This window comes from Canis lupus, chromosome 28 (genome assembly GCF_011100685.1).
Source record: "Canis lupus familiaris isolate Mischka breed German Shepherd chromosome 28, alternate assembly UU_Cfam_GSD_1.0, whole genome shotgun sequence".
Lineage (NCBI taxonomy): Eukaryota > Metazoa > Chordata > Mammalia > Carnivora > Canidae > Canis > Canis lupus.
Window position 1 is genome coordinate 6,329,484 of NC_049249.1, and position 21,176 is coordinate 6,350,659.

Here is a 21,176-nt window from a genome sequence, read left to right on the forward strand (position 1 = left end):
AGTTTTCAAGAAGGACTTGGAGGGAGTGGAGGTGGGGTGGGGGAACTCTCTCATCATTTCTTGTTAGCTTGCTTCACTCTTTGAAGAGAACAAGCCCAGCTTTCATACTGAATTATTTTCAGCATGGCCTTTGCCAGGACTCAGCTCTCTCTGGCTGAGGCAACACCCAGAAGGATTGAGTGATAGTTCAAGGTCAGACAAGGTGTCTAGACAGGACCAGCCAGAGAAGATGGCATTAAGGCCGCTGGGAGATAAGGGAATGGAGAAGGGGAGAAGGGAGAAGGCAGTGTGTATGTGTTAAGTGGAAGTCTAGGGAAAAATGGAACCTGGAAATTTCTGCCCTCAAACCCCCATCCTCTGCCCAGTCTCTGTCAGCCTGCCTATGTCTCTCTTATACACACACACACTTCTGTACAGAAACACGTTCTTCCCTTTCCCTCCCCTTCTCTCCTAAGGCATTTCTATAAATAAACAATGAGTCTTGAGCCTGCCAGTGGCCCATTATTAACTCTTGCAGTGTTCTGGCTGTATGTATATAAATCCTCACACTGCTCCTCACTTCATGGTCTGCAAAGCCTTTCCCAATATTTAATCTCTTCACTTGATTCTACCTCCCACACCTTAAGGGTCCTGTAAGCTCCTCCTCACCAGTCCCATACACAGAATCATAAGCACCCCACACCCACACTCTCAAAGTTCTTAGCCTTAAAACTATAAGCTTCAGGTCCTGCTGCTCAAAATCACTTATGGTACAGGCCACATATTTCTTAAAACATTTATTTTTGCATTCCTATTATTATCAGAGCTTCCATCTAGTAAACATTTACTCTGTTCCAGGTACTGTGCTACGTGCCTTACATATATGATCTCAGTTGAATTCCACAACAATCCTGAGTTATCGATATGATAGAGGCATTTTGTAAATGAGGGAAGTACTGCTGCCCAAGCTCTGATGTTGTTACATGACTGCAATCCTAAGGGGAGAGTATGGATACTGAGTTTTTGAATGCTACCGTGTATGACTGTCCCACAAATGTTCTCAACCCCTTCCGGGCCGTCCTCTTACTGAGAAGGAAGCCTTCGGCATTTGCAGTTCCAGAGCATCTACTGAGCAGTCTAGTCAAACATCTGGAATGCCAAGATTAATATCTAATTAAACTTCCCCATGCCTGCAATGACATCTTCTACTTCAGTGAATGTTTATTTTGCTGGACTCTCTACTGGTATTATGAAAAGAGCAGTAAAATAGACAGGTCCCACCTTCATGGGGGGATGAAGGAGTTTACAGACTAGTTAGGAGAGAAGGTCTATAAATGAACATACAATTAAATACATATACCAGTTCACCAAGAAGTTCCAAATCAACAGAGAGTAAACATGACGTAGTTTTAATTTTTTCCAAACACTATTCTCAACTATACTATGTCAAATTATCTCCCTTCCTATTTGTTCCCCTTAAAATATCTCAGATTCCATTACTTCCTGTCACTTTCCTGTTATTGGAATTTAGTCTAGACCAATTTAAACTCTCATCTCATACCTGATCCAAAACCCTCTGCCCTCCCAGAGGATTTTGCTGCCGAGGGGTCCTTGAGCTCTTTCTCCCCATCCTCTAGCCTTTGCCACCTGTAGCCCACCTCACAGACCCTTGTTGCTGGAAACCCCCTCATCCAGAGGGTGGCTATCTTGGGTGGGTCCAGTACCTTCCTTAGTGCCCTTTAGACTGATGGAAAGTTTAGGCTTCCTGCCAAGCCATAGGAGAGACCCTGCCCCATGCCATCCTTTCTTTTAGCCCTGCCTTCTCTCTTCAAAGTTTTCCCCAGGACAAAAATAGAGTGCAGACAGTAGTACTACTGCCCAAGCAGATATTCAGCCAGGAAATATAACACTAGTCATTCCCAAAGCGCACCTCCAGTTCTTGGCTTGGAGGAGGGAGGATGTACCCCTGTCCCTTGCCAAGAGTTCTGCTTCTCCTCCAAGTTAATTCTGAGGAGCAAACCCTGCCCCCTTCTCCAGCTCAGCCTTCTCCATGCACACCTAGGCTGGGGCTAGGGGTGAGGTATCAGAGCCGGTCCTGCAAATTCAATTGTGGGAGCTCTCTTAGAAACATGGAGTGATTAGCACTGGTCATGTCACCTTTGGACCTTGGCAGCCATTTCAAGATAATAGAAAAGATCTCACTCAACATCTTGTTTCAAATAAAACTGTAATTCAAGGAATATAATGAAGAAGAGTAGGGTACTATGAGAGGAGATATCCATGCACTGGAATCAAATTTCTTGGGTTCAAATACCAGCTCTACCCCTTACTGTTTGCCCTTGGGTAGGTTACTTAACCTCTCTGTGCCTAACTTTCTTACATGTAAAATGGTGATGATAACAGTACCCACCTCATAAGATTAGATAAGAAAATGTAAGTAATATTCTTAACATGCTACCTGATACATTAATAAATGCTCAATAAATCTTAGTTCCATAAGGACATGAATTGAGGACTCCAGGCACTTCAAGGCACTCAACAAAATTTGATGACATAGTAAATAAAGGAGAGTATCTGGGACTACCTGTTTGAGATTGGGTAGTCAGAGAAGACCACTCTGAGAGCTGACACTAAAGCTTTAAGATGAAGGATGAGGGGGACGTCAGCCAAAGAGCAAAGGGAAGGCAAAGGAACAATGGAATTAGTTACAGTATCCTCCTGATGATAAAATTTCTTCCAAGTCCAATTTAGGCAGACTGTACTTGTGTCACATTACATAATAGACCTAGAAAATGTGCCTTGGACATTTTAAATTTTTTTAAATTTTTATTTATTTATGATAGTCACAGAGAGAGAGAGAAAGGGGCAGAGACACAGGCAGAGGGAGAAGCAGGCTCCATGCACGGGGAGCCCGATGTGGGACTCGATCCCGGGTCTCCAGGATCGCGCCCTGGGCCAAAGGTAGGCGTCAAACCACTGCGCCACCCAGGGATCCCCTGGACATTTTAATATGATATGTAAATACAGTTATCAGATGCTTATTTTCTTGAGATTAAACGTTCTAACTCCTAAGAGCGAAGGTCCTCCAAGTGCCTCTTGTCCCTATCACAGCAGCTCTGATAGCATTTTCGCTGCTGGTGGGCTGGTCAGGGGTCTTCTGGAAGCCCCTGGCTTCTCCAGGACACATTGCTTGTCTACAAAAGACTCAGACCAAAGCTCTTCACTTTTTCTGTAATACCACCCAAGACAGGGTCCCTGCTCCCCACCCTGCCACCCCCCACCACCCCCCGCCAAGGCAAACCCATAAAACTCTACAGAGATTGGCCTCAACCCACTGCCCATAACCTCTCTATGGTCCCCTATAACTGACAGCATCCTGCCTCTGCCCATCTTCTAAGAGATGAATTGGAGGAGTGACAGCTAGACAAAGAAGCAGGGTGAGGAAAAGTGTGGGAGCAAAGACAAGTGGGAAAGGCATGGCCAGGTTTGCCCAGGCACAGAGCACACCAGCTAAGAATTTTCTCCGCAGCTGGCAAGCACACAAAGAATAGTGAAGAAATACCAACGGAAGGATGCTGACAGTCCTCAAGGAACTAAATGGCTGAAATGTAAAAGAGGAAGCAGAGTAAAGCCTTCCAAGATTAATGGGGCCCAGAGCAAGAATGCCAGGAAAGGCCCCAGCCTGGCTGGTCCCCTTCTGTCCCCCACCCTGACCTCATCCTGCACCCATCACTCCTGTTCAGTGGACATGTGAACTCTCCCACCCCATCCTCCAAATAGCTACCTCTCAGGACCTTGGGTGCAGCTGCTGCTGGTAGAGTCAACCCTCAGGAGAACACACTCAGAGCAGAGGTGGGCATGGGCCCTGGAGGTGGACTTAGCTGGGTAACAGGGGTCCAGGGATACCATGAACATAGTCTAGGAGGAGATACATGTATGGGCTTCAGGTGGTGGGACATCATTTTCCTATGTCCCAAGTTAAAACAGTGGCATCATCTTCTACTCTGCCCTCTACACTTTCCCCAAAACCCAGTTTATCTCTGGCTGAGCTACCTTAGCTAAAATTTCATGAAATGTGTGTGTGTGTATATATGTATATAATATATGTATTTTTATATATATAAAATAAATTTCATGAATATATAAAATTTCATTTCATGAAATGTGTGTGTATATATATTATATATATAATAAAGTATATTAATATTAAATATGTTTTAATTTTTATTTTAGTATCATATTAATTTTAAATTTACTTTCTACCCCTGGATGCCACCGAATAAGCATCGTTTAAGTCTCCCCTCCCAACGCTGTCATGTCTAAGTCAGAGTCTCCCAAAGAGCCTGAGCAGCTGCGGAAGCTCTTCATCGGAGGTTTGAGCTTCGAAATAACCGATGAGAGTCTGAGGAGCCATTTTGAGCAATGGGGAACGCCTACGGACTGTGTGGTAATGAGAGACCCCCAAGCACACCAGAGGCTTTGGGTTCCACACCTACGCTACTGTGGAGGAGGTGGATGCAGCCGTGAACGCAAGGCCACACAAGGTGGATGGAAGAGTTGTGAAACCAAAGAGGGCTGTCTCACAAGAAGATTCTCAAAGACCTGGTGCCCACTTAACTGTGAAAAAGATTTTTGTTAGTGGCATTAAAGAAGACACTGAAGAACATCATCTAAGAGATTATTTTGAACAGTATGGGAAAATTGAAGTGATTGAGATCATGACTGACTGAGGCAGTGGCAAAAAGAGAGGTTTTGCTTTTGTGATATTTGATGACCATGACTCTGTAGACGAGATTGTCATTCAAAAATACCATACTGTGAATGGCCACAACTGTGAAGTAAGAAAAGCCCTATAAAGCAGGAGATGGCTAGTGCTTCATCCAGCCAGAGGCCGAAGTGATTCTGGAAACTTTGGTGGTGGTCGTGGAGGTGGTTTTGGTGGGAATGACAACTTTGGTCTTGGAGGGAACTTCAGTGGTCAAGGTAGCTTCGATGGCAGTCGAGGTGGTGGTAGATACAGTGACAGTGGGGATGGCTATAATGGATTTGGTAATGACGGAAGCAACTTTGGAGGTGGCGGGAGCTATAATGATTTTGGCTATTACAACAATCAATCCTCAAATTTTGGACCCATGAAAGGAGGAAATTTTGGAGGCAGAAGCTCTGGCCCCTATGGTGGTGGAGGCCAGTACTTCACCAAGCCACGAAACCAAGGTGGCTATGGCAGTTCCAGCAGCAGCAGCAGCTATGGCAGTGGCAGAAAGTTTTAATTACTGCCAGGAAACAAAGCTTAGCAGGAGAAGAGAGCCAGAGAAATGACAGGGAAGCTACAGGTTACAACAGATTTGTGAACTCAGTCAAGCACAGTGGTGGCAGGGCCTAGCTGCTACAAAGAAGACATGTTTTAGACAATACTCATGTGTATGGGCAAAAAATTCAAGGACTGTATTTGTGACTAATTGTATAACAAGTGATTTTCATTTCTGTTCTGTGGAAAGTGTAAAGCATTCCAACAAAGGTTTTTAATGTAGATTTTTTTTTGTACCCATGCTGTTGATTGCTAAATGTAATAGTCTGATCATGATGCTGAATTAATGTGTCTTTAAATTTTTTTTAAATTTATATTAAATTTTATATTAAACATATTAACATATATTAAAGTAGATAGATGCATATATATCACAAACCTGTTTGTCATGAGAGACCAGACTTTGGAAATTGGAAAAACAAAAGGAACATTTCAAGGCTGTCTCCACCTTTGAGAAATAAGAGAATCTACCTTCTATCATATTTTAAGTCACAGGCATCCAGTGGCTGCCACAGCCTTAAAAGCATGACAGATCAAATGCCATTTCAAGTAAATACTTCCAACATAAAGTTCTAAGATCCTAAAACAACTTTATGACACTGACAGTTGTCATGAAGATAGTTTAAATGAACTTATATATTATATGTTGTTTACTACCAGGGTGGCTACTTTCGGGATTTGTTTCCATTTTTTTGTTTGTTTGTTTGTTTCCAGCCAAGGACTTTGATACCAACTAAATCAAGATTCTGGCTAGATGTTAGGATTGAGTCCACTTGACCTAAACAGCCAGAGCTGGAGTTAGCTTCCACAAGGAAGAAGGGATATATGAACAAGTAACTTATAGACTATTAACTAGGATATATCCAGAGATTAATTTTGAAAGTTGTTTCACCCAACAGTGTACATTACTGGACATTTGAATTTGTGTGTGTCTCTGGTTATAGTCGTTTTTAGTTACTATGAATCTGGTCAGCATTATAAATTACTGGTATAAAATATTTGCTGGAGGACTAGTATAAGCATGTGACTCACCAGCTCCTCTGACTCAGTGTACCCATCTGTGTCATGAGCTGTTAATACCTAGATCCATTAACAGAGAGCATGAGTAGGGCAAAGGGACTGTATGAACTTGTACTAGCAAATAGCCAGGAGCCCCCACTAACTATCTTTATGACTATATCCTTTTGTGATATGTAGCATCTATTTCTTTTGTTGCTATAATGGCAAGTTTGGGGCGCAGGTGTGGCTTGATCATTGTTTCCAAGCACAATGAAAGTAGATGATGATATAATGTAGTTGGAACTTATCCAACCCCTGTGAAGAACCCGTGAGGATTCCTTTCTCTACCCAAATTTGACCCACCCTTGGTGTAGATAAATAAGGGCTGAAAGATGGTGCTCAGATTTAGAAAGGCAGGATGATGTATAGTTGTAGGTTACCAGTAAGACCAGCAAAGGGCTTTCACTCCATTTAGAATGTTAACAGAGGGTGGTTGCCATGTTAGACAGGATTGCCGTTTCTGTCATCTAGAACCCCAGGTGTAAGCACCAGAAGCTAGAGAATAGCTGGTCCTGAGTAGAAATACCTAAGAATATAGCTTCTGTGTTTTTTTTTTAAAGAGGGGGAGGGGCAAGAGAGAGAGAAAGAGAATCTCACGCAGGCTCCAGGCCCAGTGCAGAGACTGACTCAGGGCTTGATTTCATGGCCCTGAGATCATGACCTGAACTGAAATCATGAGTCAGACACCTAACCAATTGAGCCACCCATGTGCCCTAGAATATAGCTTCTGTTTTCATTTCTGCAGCAGCAATGAGAACTTCTACTCAACTTGATGTAATCTGGCACCTTGAAAGATTAAGAAAAACATAAAAATGGTTCATTGTGATTAATTCAAACCATATCCTAAAAGCTGGCAGACAATGGTTTCAAAACCCAGATATTCCAAAACAATTTATTATTTTGGGTTGCATAGGAAAGAGATCATCCCACCCACCCCCAATATTGAAAAGAAAATAAAAATTCTATATAGGATGTGAATGAGAAAGTTTCTACTGTGCTTACAGGTATCAGTAAAACCTGTCTTAAATTTTTATTATAAAGTATCATTTATAGGTGAAATATGTATAATGTATGTGTGAAAATTTTGCTTAAGATAGAAAATGGTAGCAGTATTTTTAAATATTTAAATATCCCTAATTCTTTCCATCTTCCTCCCTAGGAGTGACCACCGTGCCACATCCTACTTATTATTCCTTTGTTTTCTCTTATTATAGTTATAGCTCTAGACAGATTTGTATTTTCTGTATGTATTTTCCGTAACCTGCTTTTTTGCTCAGCTTTATGTTTGTAAGATTCATTTGTGCTGGCAGGATTAGCTGCCATTCATTTTCACTTATACTTTGTATTCTGTTGAAATAATAGGGTTTATCTATCCAATTTACCGTCAGTGGACATTTTGTGTTGGTTTCAGTTTTTGGTTTTACAAATAACACTGTTACAAACATATATTTCCTAATATATACCCCCTGGAGTTTCTCTGTAGGATACACATATAGAACTGGAATTGCTATGCATTTTCAACTTTGCAATGCTAAATTGTCTCCAAAAAGGTCATACCAGTTTATACACTCACCAGCAGGGTATGATACCCACTGTCTACAAGCTCACTAACATTTGTTTACAGATGTTTTAACTTTTGCCGTTCAGATGGATATGAAATAGTATCTCATACTTTTAATTCGCATTTCCCTATCTTATTAATGAAATGGAGAATCTTTTTTATGTTTATTGCCCCTCCTGTGTCCTCTTAAATGAAATATCTATTCAAGTCTTTTTGCCTGTTTTTCTGTAGACTTTTTCTTGTTATCAAAGTTCTTAACATATTCTGAATACTAATCCTTTTGTCAATTACAGCTTCTCCTTGTTTGTAGCTAATCTTTTCACTTTCTTTATGTTGTCTTTTGATTTTTAAAAATTTTTTAAATTTTAATGTGATTAAATTTATCAGTTGTCTCCTTTTGGTTTGTATTCCTTTACCTTAGAAATCTTTTCCAATTCCAAAGTCCCAAAAGCATTCTATATTTTCTTCAAGAAGTTTTAAAAGCTTTCCCTTTCCCTCTTTAATTATTCAAGCCTCTGGAACTGCTTTTAGAGCAAGACATGTGAGAGGGTCCTGGTTTTATGCTTTTACATGTGGAAAACCATTTGTTCCCATGTCAGTTATTGTGAAGTCCGTTCTCTTCCTACATAGTACCATTCCCAGCTCTTTTGCCAGCCAAGCCTTCATTGATATGTGGGTCAATTTCTGGGCACTCTGATTTGTTCCACTGGAAATTTTCTAGCCCTGCCCTTAGACCCCATTGTAATAGTGTAATTTTATAAGACATCTTGGTATTTGCTATACCAAGTCCTCCCCTCTCCCCCACTTCTTCAGGAAATCCTTGATTCTTCTTGGGGCTCTTTCTACTTCCACACACATTTTAGAAGCAATTTGTCAAGTTCTTTAAGCGACATACCTGGGTGGCTCAGTGGTTGAGCATCTGCCTTTGGCTCAAGGCATGATCCCAGGGTCCTGGGATTGAGTTCTGCATCAGGCTCCCCACAGGGAGCCTGCTTCTCCCTCTGCCTATGTCTCTGCCTCTCTCTCTGTTCTCTCATGAATAAATAAAATCTTAAAAAAAAAACCCTATTGATATCTTGTTTTTTATTGGCATTGTGTAAAATAGTAGACATCTTCATGATATTAAGTGTTCCTAACCATAAATATGGAATAGTTTTTGTTTGTAAATTTCTTTATTGTCTTTCAATATGTACTTATAATTTTCTCCATATTTTGTTAAACTTTTGTTATATTTATTCCAGAGACTTTTTATATCATTACTGCTATTGTAAAATATGCCCTTTTTCCAAAAATTACCTTTTCTATTTATTGCATGCATATAGATTGATATTCAGTTCACTTTTGGATGGTGGTCCTTGTATTAGTCATCTATTGCTGAGTAATGAATTACCCCAAACTTAGTGGCTTAAAACCACAAACATTTAGGGGCACCTGGGAGGTTCAGTAGGTTAAATAGGTTAAGTATCTGCCTCTGGTTCAGGTCATGATCCCAGGGTTCCGGAATCAGGCTCCCTGCTCAGCTGAGAGTCTGCTTCTCCCTCTCCCTCTGCCCTTCCCCCTGCTTATGTGTACATGCTCTCTCTCTCTCTTGCTCTCTCTCTCTCTCAATTAAATTTTTTTTTTAAAAACCCACAAACATTTATTATCTCATAGTTTCTTTAAGTCAAAAATTCAGAAGCAACTTAGCTGGAAATTTTGGTCAGGGTCTCTCATTAGGCTGTAATCAAGATGTCAGCCAAGAGTGAGTGGGACTGAAGGATCCATTTACAAGCTTACTCACATGGCTCTTTAAGAGACCTCAGTTCCTCTCCACATGGGCAACCCCAGTAGAGCTGCTCACAAGATAACTGACTTCCCCTAGTGCAAGCAAATCAGAGAGAGAGAGAGAAAGCAACTAAGATGAAAGCCACAGTGTATTTTATAGCCTAATCTTGGAGGTGATGTGTCATAATTTCTACTGTATTCTATTGGTTACACAGAGCAACTCTGGCACATCATGGGAGGAAACTACCCGATGAATCTCAGGTCAGCACCATTAGGACCATTTTGTAAGCTGTCGCAATTTATATCCAACAACCTTGCTATTTCTCATATTTATTCTAATAATAATAGTAGTAGATTCTTTTGGATTTTCTATGCAGGTAAACATATCTGTAAATAATGATAATTTTCTTTATTTCCTACCAATCCTATATTTATTTCTTTCTTGCTTTACTTCACTGGCTCAGATTTCCAGCACAACGTTTAAGAGAGGTGGCAGTAGAGGAACTTATCTTAAAAGGAGTTTCAACATTTACCATAGTATGGTGTTTGTAGGTTTTGTTTTTATTTTGAATAGATATCCTTTCCCAAATTTCCTTTTATTACTAGTTTCAGGGCTTTTTTTCCATTAAGGGAAATTTTATAAACTTTTTTTGACATCTGTTGAGCTAACATTTTTATTCCCTTAATATATTTATATGTCAGATTATAATCATTGATGTTCTAATATTAAACCGAACTCCATTCAGAATAGTCAACTTGATCATAATACATTATTTTTTTATATTTTAATAATTTATTGTTTGTAAATCTTTGTATCTGTTAATAAGTGAGATTGGCTTACATTTGTCCCCAGTAGGTTTCAGTATCAAGGTCAAGCTAACTCATTAATAAGTTGAGGAATGTTCCCTCTTTTTTATATATTCTGGAATAGTTTATGTAAGATTAGAAATATTTGATCCTGGGTGCCTGAGTGGCTCAATCGGTAAAGCGTCTGCTTTCATTTCAGGTCATCATCCCAGGGTCCTGGGATCAAGCCCCATGTTGGGTTCCCTACTAGTGGGGAGTCTATTTCTCCTTCTCCCTCTGACCCCCACCTTGTGTGTGCTCTCTCTCAAATAAATAAAATCTATTTTTAAAAAGAGAGAGAGAGAAGAAGAGAAGAGAAAGAAATATTTGATCCTGGGCCATATGGGTGGCTCAGTTGCTTAAGCATCTACCTTTGGCTCAGGTCATAATCTCAGGGTCCTGGAATTGAACCCCTCATTGGGCTCTGCACTCAGCTAGGAGTCTGTTGGTCCCTCTACCCCTCCCCCTACTTGTGCTTGCTCTCTCTCTCTCTCTCTCTCTCTCTCAAATAAATAAATAAAATATTTGATTCTAGGGGTGCCTCAGTGGCTCAGTCAGTTGAGCATCTGACTCTTGATTTCGGTTCAGGTCATGATCTCAGGGTCATGAGCTCAAGCCCAACCTATGACTCCATGCTCAGCAGGGAATCTGCTTGAGGTTCTCTCTCCTTGCTCTCGTCCTCTGCCCCTCCCCCACCATGCTCACTCTTGCTCTCTCTCTCTCTCTCTCTCCCCCCCCCCAATAAATAAATCTTTTTTAAAAAAGAAATATTTGATCCTTGAATATTTGATACAACTCACCTGTAAAAATATCTGGACCAGGCATTTTGTTTGTGAGTGGATTTTAAGCTACCAATTTTAAATTATTAATCTTAAATTTTAAATTACTAGTTTATTACTAGTTTAAAACCTGACTAGTTTTCTGTTTCTTCTTGAAACCATTTTAATACAACACATTTGTCTAGAAATTCTCCACTTTATCTAAATTTACAGAGTTATCATCATGGAGTTCTCCATAATGCTCTAATACTTATTTATCCATTACCTATGACTTTTTTAAATATTTTTTTCATTTTCTTACTTTTTCTTCATGCATCTTGTCAGACTTGTCTTTTTATTGATTTGTTTATGAATCCATGTTGGATGAAAATTCTTTGTGGCTTAGGTTAAAGGCACACTTTTACAGAGAGTTCTTGCATTTGCTTTTACTGAGCATCTGTGGGTACTGGAACCAGGGATCATTTTTAATAAATTTTTGGTTTGAGGTTTTTCAGAATACAAGGAATGTGATTTCAGATTACAAATTCATGTGAGGGCCAGATTATGGTTATGAATTTTAAGAGGAGTTTGTTGTTTCCCTCTACCCAGAGGTACAGGTATCTTTCCTAGTTGAATTTCTTTGTAAGAGGGTTATTTTCTTAATGTGGCCGTATCCTTTCTTGGTTCTAGCTATGCTAGACATTCACTGTGACTACCTCCCAGCTTAATGGACACTAACTTTCACTTCTGTCCCCTTAGCAGCCATAGATGTTAAAGACTGATGTTGGTCACCAGGGGATTAACAAGTGACTTCAGGACAGCTGCCAGCTTCAGTAAACATTTATTCTCTGGGGTCCTGCTTTGGCTTTTTATTTAGGAGGCAGAGTAGGCCATCAAGGCCATCCTTCCTAACAGTTCAGCATTGCTTTTAAAACATTACATTATTATTATATTAAAATATAATTTAGAAATATTTTATCTAGCATTTTCAGGTGTTTTGTCCTGGAGGAATTTTGGGGGGAGTAATACAGACTTTAATTTTTACATTTTCAAGGCATATTCATCTTGATCAGGCTGTATGGGGTATAATTTTGGGTGTGCTATAATGTACTTCTTTAGGTACTAGAACCTCTAAAATTCTTCCAGAAGGCAAAGGTAACTGAGATCCTTGTTGTAGACACTGTGAAAAACAAAATACACCCACAGCCAGATACAGCCTGCAGGGCTATAGTTTACAACTTTTGATAAAAAGGATGTTATAATACAAAATCTGTTTTTCAAAATTGGGCCTTTTCAGTAGGCTGGTCATTTGTTTCACCTTAAGTTTAAGATAACCCATGCAGAAGCCCTTTCTGGAATTTTACATGAGAACTAGATCTACTGTTTCATAGAAGTACTGTCTCTCACTGCAGGGAGCTGATCCTCTCCTTTCAGTCCAGGACTGGTGCCCATTGCCCCCTCCCTATGTCCTCTGTGCAGCTCCAGCCTGTGCCCCCTTTGGGAAGGTGGAGTTGAAGAGGGGGAAGCCCACTCCAGCTCTTCCCACATAGTCTCTTCCCCCATTTTAAAAGCTGAGGAGCAGCCCCCAAGAGAACCCTGACCCAGCAGAGTATGTGTGATGAACAGTAAGTACAATGAGGACAAAAAGGGGAACAGTTGCAGCAGCTCAAGTAACTATCCCTGGACTCTACCCCTAGTGGTCAGGCAGTAGGAAGTGTCCTCACTATTGAGACTGGAACTGTGTGAATAACCTTAAGTGAATCCAATTCCCAGTCCAACCAAACTATCTTTGCTCAGTTTTTTTTTTTTTAAGATTTATTTATTTATTTTTCATGATAGACAGAGAGTGAGAGAGAGAGAGAGAGAGAGAGGCAGAGACACAGAAGGAGGGAGAAGCAGGCTCCATGCCAGAAGCCGGACGTGGGACTTGATCCCAGGACTCCAGGATCGCGCCCTGGGCCAAAGGCAGGCGCTATACTGCTGAGCCACCCAGGGATCCCCTCTTTGCTCAGTTCTTAAACAAAACAGGAGAATCTCAGTTGATGGTTTATTTGACTAGCTGTGGCTTTGAGAAAGAAAACATACTCAGGTCTTGTATCAAACACTTTTATTCTTTAAAGTGAGAAGTTCACAAAGGACAGCTATAGGAGAGTGAAACATTTACAGTAGAAAAATTGTGGTGCTAGCCAAACCTCAAATACTGTCATAGCAGAGTTATTCCAATAGTACTTTTCCAGCATGGCAGATCACACATGTTAAATTCAACTGCATTCTCTGAACACCTCTCAATGGATGTGCACAGTGATAGAAGCAAACATTCAAGGACTCCTATTCTTATGATCTTATAGAATGGATATATACACACCCCAAAACAATTATATTACAATACATCCAAACAATTCATATCCATTTAAAAAAATATTTTTACTTAAAGAAATTGGTAGAAAGACTTAACACAAATATAGGCAAGAAATAGATTGCTTTTATGTGCAACATACTGGATTCTTGAATTGAGAATCAGTGTCAGTCCTCACTTCCAACATCATGTCGAAAAAGTGTGGCAGAAAAATGAGTCACCTTCAATATGAAGGATTCGAATTGTGTACACTGGCAACACTCTCAGAGATGTAACAGTATCACAAACAGGATGCCAGTATACAGAATGGACCTTCTTATAAAGTCACTCATGAATTATCAGATGACCCTTCAGATATTTAGGAATAACATAATATTCTGGCTTAATCAAGGCACTTGCAAAGAGCAATCTTTGACATAACAGAATCCCCATGGTTGTTAACCACTGATGATGGTATGGTTTTTTTGGTTGGGTAGCATTCTGGACTGACTACCTAAGCATGATGCCTTGATCACAAACAAAATCACTTATAACATAAGGACTGCAAAGCAAGATTTGCTTAAACTTTCCCCAAATCATGCTTTTTCATAAATCGTTTGAAAAGAAAAGCTTCATTTAAAATCTTGACTCTCCAGAGTTATTATTCACCTTTCCCCAATACCACTCAACACCCCTAAAGTTTGTTTGGTTTTTCTCCACAAGAATATAGAAAATAGAATCTTCCCTCCCCCAACACAAATTATTTCCTTAGGAGAGAAGTGTAAAACCAACTTAAAAGCACAAAGTAACCTTACATTTTCTCACCAATAGCGAAGTATCAAACCGCTCCTACACAGACTTGAGCTGCAGAGCCCTTTGTGCGCACTTCTCAGACATTCCTCATACCATTAGAACAGCTTTCTATCACCACCAACTGTCCTTTCTCAACCATTCCTTGCCCACCATGAAAGCTAGTGAATTTAGATGGAAGGAGAAAGGGCATTGGAACAGTATTGCTTTTACAAAAATAGGGTTCCAGGCTGTTACTTGATCCTCCAAAGCAATACTAGGCAGTATATACCTCGACACTAAATTCTCAAGTGGCTATCTTTTTATAGCCAGGTCTCAAAAGCTCAAAACTAAACCTACTGAAGGAAAGTAGCAAAGACTTCCTAATATTGAGCAATACAGACCGAGAATTACATGGGAAATATGCCAGGTCAAAACCAGTCACTAGGTTACTTAATCATCGATAAGAAGCCAAGTTCTCCATTCTCCCCCAGCTCTGCCATTCTGGGAAGAGCCCACTGGCCAGCCTTGGACTGCCAAAGATGGATGTCTCTGACTCAGTCTTGGGGGGCACCTGGTGGAATACACAGTCCTGAGATGCCATCTGTGTCTGCACTCCATCAGGTTTCCATTGCACATGGACAATTCTGTAATTCTGACCCTCGTTGTTGTCCCAGAAGACCTGCCCATTAGCATGGTAAGAAATGCAGAACTCAATTTTCTCCTCAGTTGGAATGACAGAGGGTAAGTCAACGGCAAATGAGAAGGTGTCACTATCTGAGGCACCATACACATTTTTCATGTAGTTACAGTCAACATCAGTATAACTCTTCCAGGTATCAAAAGTGATACGAATCTGAACCTTTTTCTCAAAGCTCATGTTTTTCACTTTCACAGTTCCAGTCACTGTTCGCTCTTGCAAAGAGCAGTTCTCCAGACAGACAAAATTCTTCTGAAAGTGGTTCCGAAAACTTAAGTAATCAGTTGAAGGCTGGGGAAAATCTAAAATCAAGTTTTTCTCCTCGTGGAGTTTTAAGCCAGAGGAGATATCGTTAAGGTCCAAGAGATCAAACTGGAGATCCCACGCTGGTTCTTCTGGGAGGTCCGAGAAGACGTGGATGGCGGTGAGAGAGAGCCCCTTGGAGTCAGCAAACACAACCCGCTTCTTGGCTTGGTCATGTGACTGCTTCCACTCATTCTGTGATTTGGCTTCCTGTTTTATATTGAGACATGATTTCAAGGGCTTTAACTTGTTCACAAAATTTCTTCGTTGGAGATCATCATAAGGGCCCAGGAAACTCTTCAGAGGTGGCGAATGAGCCAAGCAGAGCCTCATGGCCACATCCACTGGCATGACTGAATTTGTCAAAGGTCGCGGATCTAAAACCTGGATCATTCTGGAATACAAAAAGAAGAGGGGTTATCACCTGAATCTGTAATGCTCTTCCCCTGGCTCCAAATATATATATACTATTTTTGTATTTTCTAAACTGTAACCAGCACAGTAAGCATCAGGGATGTGCTATCAGATGTAGTAAAATAAAACAGTATTAGATGATCAGATTTGCATCCTATATTTGGCTATGCCCTGGCAGACTACAAGGCCGTGGGTTAACTGCTTAAAACATGTGGGGGTCTGAAAAATGAAAGGGCTGCATGTGATAATCTCTAATATAGCTCTAAGAACCATTTGCTTTGTTCAAAGCCAGTGGTTCTCAAACCTGTCTAATCACAATGGCCTAGAGAGTTTGTTTTCTTTCTTTCTTTTTAATGCCAATTCCTAGGACTTAGAGCTGCTGAGGCAAACCCTCTGTGAGTGGGGACAGGGGTAGTAGAGATGCTCTTACAGCTTCCCAGGTAATACTGGTGACCAGACAAGTTCCAGAACCATGATTCCAGACTCTGCTCCCTCTAGCTGCTCTGATGATCTTGCTGTTAAATTGACTACCCTTCTCTGGAAAAGTAATCCACTTAAAAAGAAAAATAAATAGCAATAAAATTCTTATGGAACAGTTTTGAGAGAAGGCTGGAAAGAATGAAGCCAGAGGATTAGCTTTGCATTTTATCATGTTCTTCCTCATTTTCACAAATAACCAACTGAAATGCAGATCAGCACTTCATACACTTAAAGAAAAACTTCACACAATCTATATTTCATCTAGAAAGATATCCATGACAAACCCACATTTAGGTGACAAAAGCTAATTACTTTAAAATTGGACTGTTTTCAATGTATGTTGTATATATGAATTAATGAAATACACCAAAAAGTTACGTATCTCTGGGCAGTGATGACCTATTTTTATCTTTGTACTTTTTTTGGTATTTTCTAATGTTTGGCAATGGATATTAATAACTAGCAAGATAATAAAGCTATTTAAAAGTTTAAACATAACTATGCTCAGCAATGTTAAATTAAGAAGTTCCATGAAGTTTTTCCTGGCCTTTAGCCCTTCATACGTATTGCCTAGCTTATGGATTCTTTTTTCCCTGTCCTCTCCTTACAGATAGGAGGTATATGTATACTATAATGACATTTCTCAATCTGGCTTCAGTAATTTTTCACAGCAGCTCTAAGCACATAGGCAAATGGTCATTAACACAAAATGGATAATGTAAGAACATTCACAGAATTTATTAGTCCTGAGATTTTTCTGGAAGGCCTACACACTTAGAACAAACAAATGAAAGCTAAAGCTATATTTGTGAGCCTAATATTAGTTAACAGGCAGGATTTTTAGAGAAGTGTTCTGCTAAGTAAGTTATGTCTGGGTAAGCTATTTAAAGTAGTTTTATGGAGGATTTTTATTGTTTTGTGGCTTTGTTTTGCATTTTTTACTTTTTGCTGTTATAGAAAGACAGTTTTAGGATTTGGTGAGTTCCTGGCCAAAAGTTAGAAAATCATCATTTGCTCAAACTCCCCGGCTAAGTTTACTATGGCAAACCGTGATAAGAAGCGTGGAGGAGGGCGACAGAATGCAGACACACTGCAGTTTCCCCCAGGCTAAACAACACAATCCGTAACGTCAAGGTGCTGTTCCCACAAGCTGCCCCAGTCCTTGGGGCATTTGTGCGGGATGAAAAGATCAAAAGATAACGGATACTAGAGCTAAAGCTGACTCACAGTTAAGAGTTTCTGGTTTGGGATGCTAATTACCAAAATAAGCTTTGGCTGAGAAGCACTGAGCAAATCTCCACCAGCCGAGGCTTCCCTGGGGCCAGATTCAGCTCAGCAGTCAGCCAGCTAGCCCTCCTCTGGCGTCTCCATTTTCAGCGATGCCCGAAGGACCACGCAGCCCAACCGCCCTGCAGCTGTGCGCTCCCCTCCGCTCTGGTGCGGGGCGTCTGCGGCGAACCTACCTGGTGCAGCTCATTGGGCCACCGGGCGGCGGCGGACCCGCGCAAGTTCGCGCCCAGCTCGCGGCCACCTCCGTTCGGCAGGAGCTCGGGCGGATGGAGGGTGCGGCGGGGAGAGGCCGCTTATCTGCCCCGGACCACGTGAGCCCGTCCTTCGCACCAATCCCCGAGCGGCTGGCCCCGCGGCACGACCTATCAGCGCCCGGCTAGGGCGCGAGCCCTCGCGCTGGGAACGTGATCGCCGTGGTCCGCGGGGGAGCGCGGGGGACCCGGCCCGGCCCGCAGCTGCAGCGCGCTCGGTAACGCGAACCCTGGGCGAGGGGGGCGTGGAGGCGGCGGCGAGCAGCACGTAGCGGGCGGGCCGCGGGCCGGGGAGCAGCAAACCTCGCCCCCTGGGCGCCGGCTCAGTGCGGCCCTGGGGGCAGCGGACGCCTTCTGCGTCCTGGAGCGTTTGTGCACAGTTAAACCTAAGCAGGGAGAGTTGTGGCTTCTAGCAAATGTCTGTCATATTCGAAATGTTTATCTTTTTCACTGGTTGGTACATCTTCTCGTCTTCTCCCTCACCTTAGCCTAAGCATTCAGAGGTTGGGTGCATTTTTAAATTAGGGTGAAATCCAAAAATCCACCACAGAGTGGACCAAGGCTGCTAAGAATTATTATCAACCTCTCTACAAGTGTTGCTAATAAAGCATGCTAGACCCGTAGAACAAGGACGTGGCATTTAATTAAAAGGCACTTTGTATTCCAATCTGTTCTTCAGTTTTTCTCCTTGGAAGAGAAAACTGAAGCCAGAATGAAATGGCCTTTTTTGCTCACAGTGGTCAATCCAAGTCTCTCAACTCCGTTCTGATGTCCTTTGGCAGTGAGGTGGAAACCAAAATGTCAAAATATCTCCCTGTAAGTATCAGGACTCTCCCAAGCCAGTTACTTTTGCTGAGGTTTCGTTACTTTGTTTAGTTTGGGGAGTTTTAGACCATCAATTACAACCATAAAATTAAATATCTAAGTCGAGTATAAATTGTTTTTCTAAAAACCCATTTCCTAGCTTTCCTCTATTAACTTCCATATCCATGAGCCAATTAAAGTGTGCAGGGACGCCTGGGTGGCTCAGCGGTTAAGCGTCTGCCTTCTGCTCAGGGCGTGATCCTTGGGTATTGGGATCGAGTCCCACATGGGACTCCCTGCATGGAGCCTGCTTCTCCCTCTGCCTGTGTCTCTGCCTCTGTGTATGTGTGTGTGCGCCTCTCATGAATAAATAAATAAAATCTTAAAAAAGTAATAAAGTGTGTAAAATGTTTTTAAAAATCCCTGTGTCTTTTAAATTACTGTCAAACACTGGAATTTTTTTTAACATTTCATTTATTTATTCATGAGAGCCACAGAGAGAGGCAGAGACACAGGCAGAGGGAGAAGCAGGCTCCCCACAGGGAGTCTGATGCGGAACTCTATCACTGGACTCCAGAAGCTCGGCCTGAGCCGAAGGCAGACCCTCAACGGCTGAGCTACCCAGGCATCTCTGGAATTTTTAAAATAGAGTTTCTAAAATAAAAAGAAAGACACCCATGCTGAGTATCACCAGGGATGGTACTTAATGCTTGAGTTTCGTTTTTGGAAAGAAACATCCAACTAGTAGCAGATCTTCTAGCCCCCCAGCCCAACCAAAACTAGCTGTAGGTGACACAGTCTCTGGGTTTGACATACAAGCTACATGAATCTAAGCAAGTTTTAGCCTCAACTTCCTCACAAAGTGGAGATAGTGAAATTGCTCCAAAGATTACATAAAACTCTGCTGCTGAGAAAACAGAGTGTCCAGTGCATGTGTTCAACTCCTGGTAGTTCTCATATCAGTACTCCTCAGTTTTAGTTATTATTCCATTACTACAGATGGCCAGTGCCTGAGCTATTATATTGATAGATAGCTACTGTTTATTGGGCCTTTACTATGTCCAAATACTGTTTTAAGTGTTGTATTATTGTGCCCAAGATCCCGAATCCGAGAAACCCCCCAGAAACCGCCAAGGAGCCAACACCGATGCAATCACACGAGGGTTTATTTACAAGCTCGAGCTTGGGTCCAAGTGCACCCAACACAGCGGAGCAGGGACTTGGACCCCGAGACTAAGAGGCGTAGCAGCTTTATAGGGGCCAGTGGCCAATGGGATACGCAGCAAGTTGCACAGTCGTGTCGGTCCACACGCAGGTGGCCGATTGAATTACATCTTCCCGTATAGTATCCACTTGAGCTGGCCTATTACTTTGGTCAGAATCGGGAGCAGTTTTGGCGGGCACAAGGCAGGGTTACATTGTTATGAGCCGATTTCTGATTAGGGTGTGCCTAGCGGCTTGACTAGGGTGGGGCAGTGCCTTAAGCAATAAGCAGGTCATGTGGCGGTCATACAGGAGGTGGCGGGTATAGCACAAAATGGAGTTAGTCCTGCTCTGCTTGTCCAGGGGTAGGGGATTTTTGTTAAATTTCCTGGGTCCCACAGTATGTGTCTTACCTATTTTTATCTCAGAACAACTCTAGACGGTGTATACTATTATTAATTCCACTTTTAGAGATAAGGAAACGAGGGCACTGCGAGGTCAAAAAATCTACCCAAAGTGGATCTGGGGATTAGAAGCTGGCTGATGTCAGAACAAGAACCATTGTACCATATTGTCTTCCTTTATTTTTTTTTAAAGATTTTATTTATTTATTCATAGAGACAGAGAGAGAGAATGAGAGGCAGAGACACAGGCAGAGGGAGAAGCAGGCTCCATGCAGAGAGCCTGAGGGGACTCAATCAAGGGTCTCCAGGATCACGCCCTGGGCTGAAGGCGGCGCTAAACCTAAACCGCTGCGCCACGCCGCCACCGGGGCTGCCCACATTGTCTTCCTTTAATTACCCATTGACAATTAGCATGATAGATGGTGGAAGGTGCCTGACATTATCACTGGTTCTAAGTCTTTTTTTTTTTTTCCCACAGATGATAAATCTAAAACTCAGACTGAGCTGTTTACCAGGGACTGGTTAGGTCAGAGCCAAAATTGGAACAGTACGTAGAGATTTTATTCTACTCATGATCACATGTTAAACTAAAAAAGGGGATATTACCAATTAAAGTTATAGAGAAACATAAAGTAATAAGACTGTATTGTGATCTCGTTTTGGAGGAAGAATGTGGAGACTCCTGGGTGGCTCAGCAGTGGAGTGTCTGCCTTCGGCTCAGTGTGTGATCCTGGACTCCTGGGATCGAGTCCCATATCGGACTCCTTACACGGAACCTGCTTCTCCTCCCTCTGCCTATGTTTTGCCTCTCTCTCTCTCTCTCTCTCTCTCTCTCTGTCTCTCATGAATAAATAAATAAAAATCTTTTTTTAAAAATAGAGGAAGAATGTGCATGCATAGAAAGTAGAATATGTTCTATCAAAGTGTT

The 21,176-nt window shown here is 41.7% G+C and overlaps 1 protein-coding gene, 1 long non-coding RNA gene and 1 pseudogene across 3 annotated transcripts; 2 read left to right on the plus strand and 1 right to left on the minus strand.

Annotated features, from left to right (window-relative positions):
• Positions 1–4,213: 4,213 nt before the first annotated feature.
• Positions 4,214–5,249, plus strand: LOC477765 (annotated as a pseudogene).
• Positions 5,250–13,365: 8,116 nt separating this feature from the next.
• Positions 13,366–17,916, minus strand: PPP1R3C (protein phosphatase 1 regulatory subunit 3C). Its single transcript, XM_038578183.1, has 2 exons — positions 17,760–17,916; positions 13,366–15,796 (listed from the first exon to the last, which is right to left on the minus strand). Exons 1-2 carry the CDS (start codon positions 17,771–17,773, stop codon positions 14,857–14,859), a joined length of 954 nt encoding a protein of 317 aa, XP_038434111.1. The 5' UTR covers positions 17,774–17,916; the 3' UTR covers positions 13,366–14,856.
• On the plus strand, positions 16,077–20,953 carry LOC106557985. 2 transcript variants are annotated; one of them, XR_005380420.1, is made up of 4 exons: positions 16,077–18,055; positions 18,575–18,653; positions 20,727–20,795; positions 20,914–20,953. It is a non-coding gene; the product is annotated as an uncharacterized LOC106557985 (long non-coding RNA). The 2 variants fall into 2 exon arrangements; XR_005380419.1 differs by having other exon boundaries at positions 20,918–20,953.
• Positions 20,954–21,176: the final 223 nt, after the last annotated feature.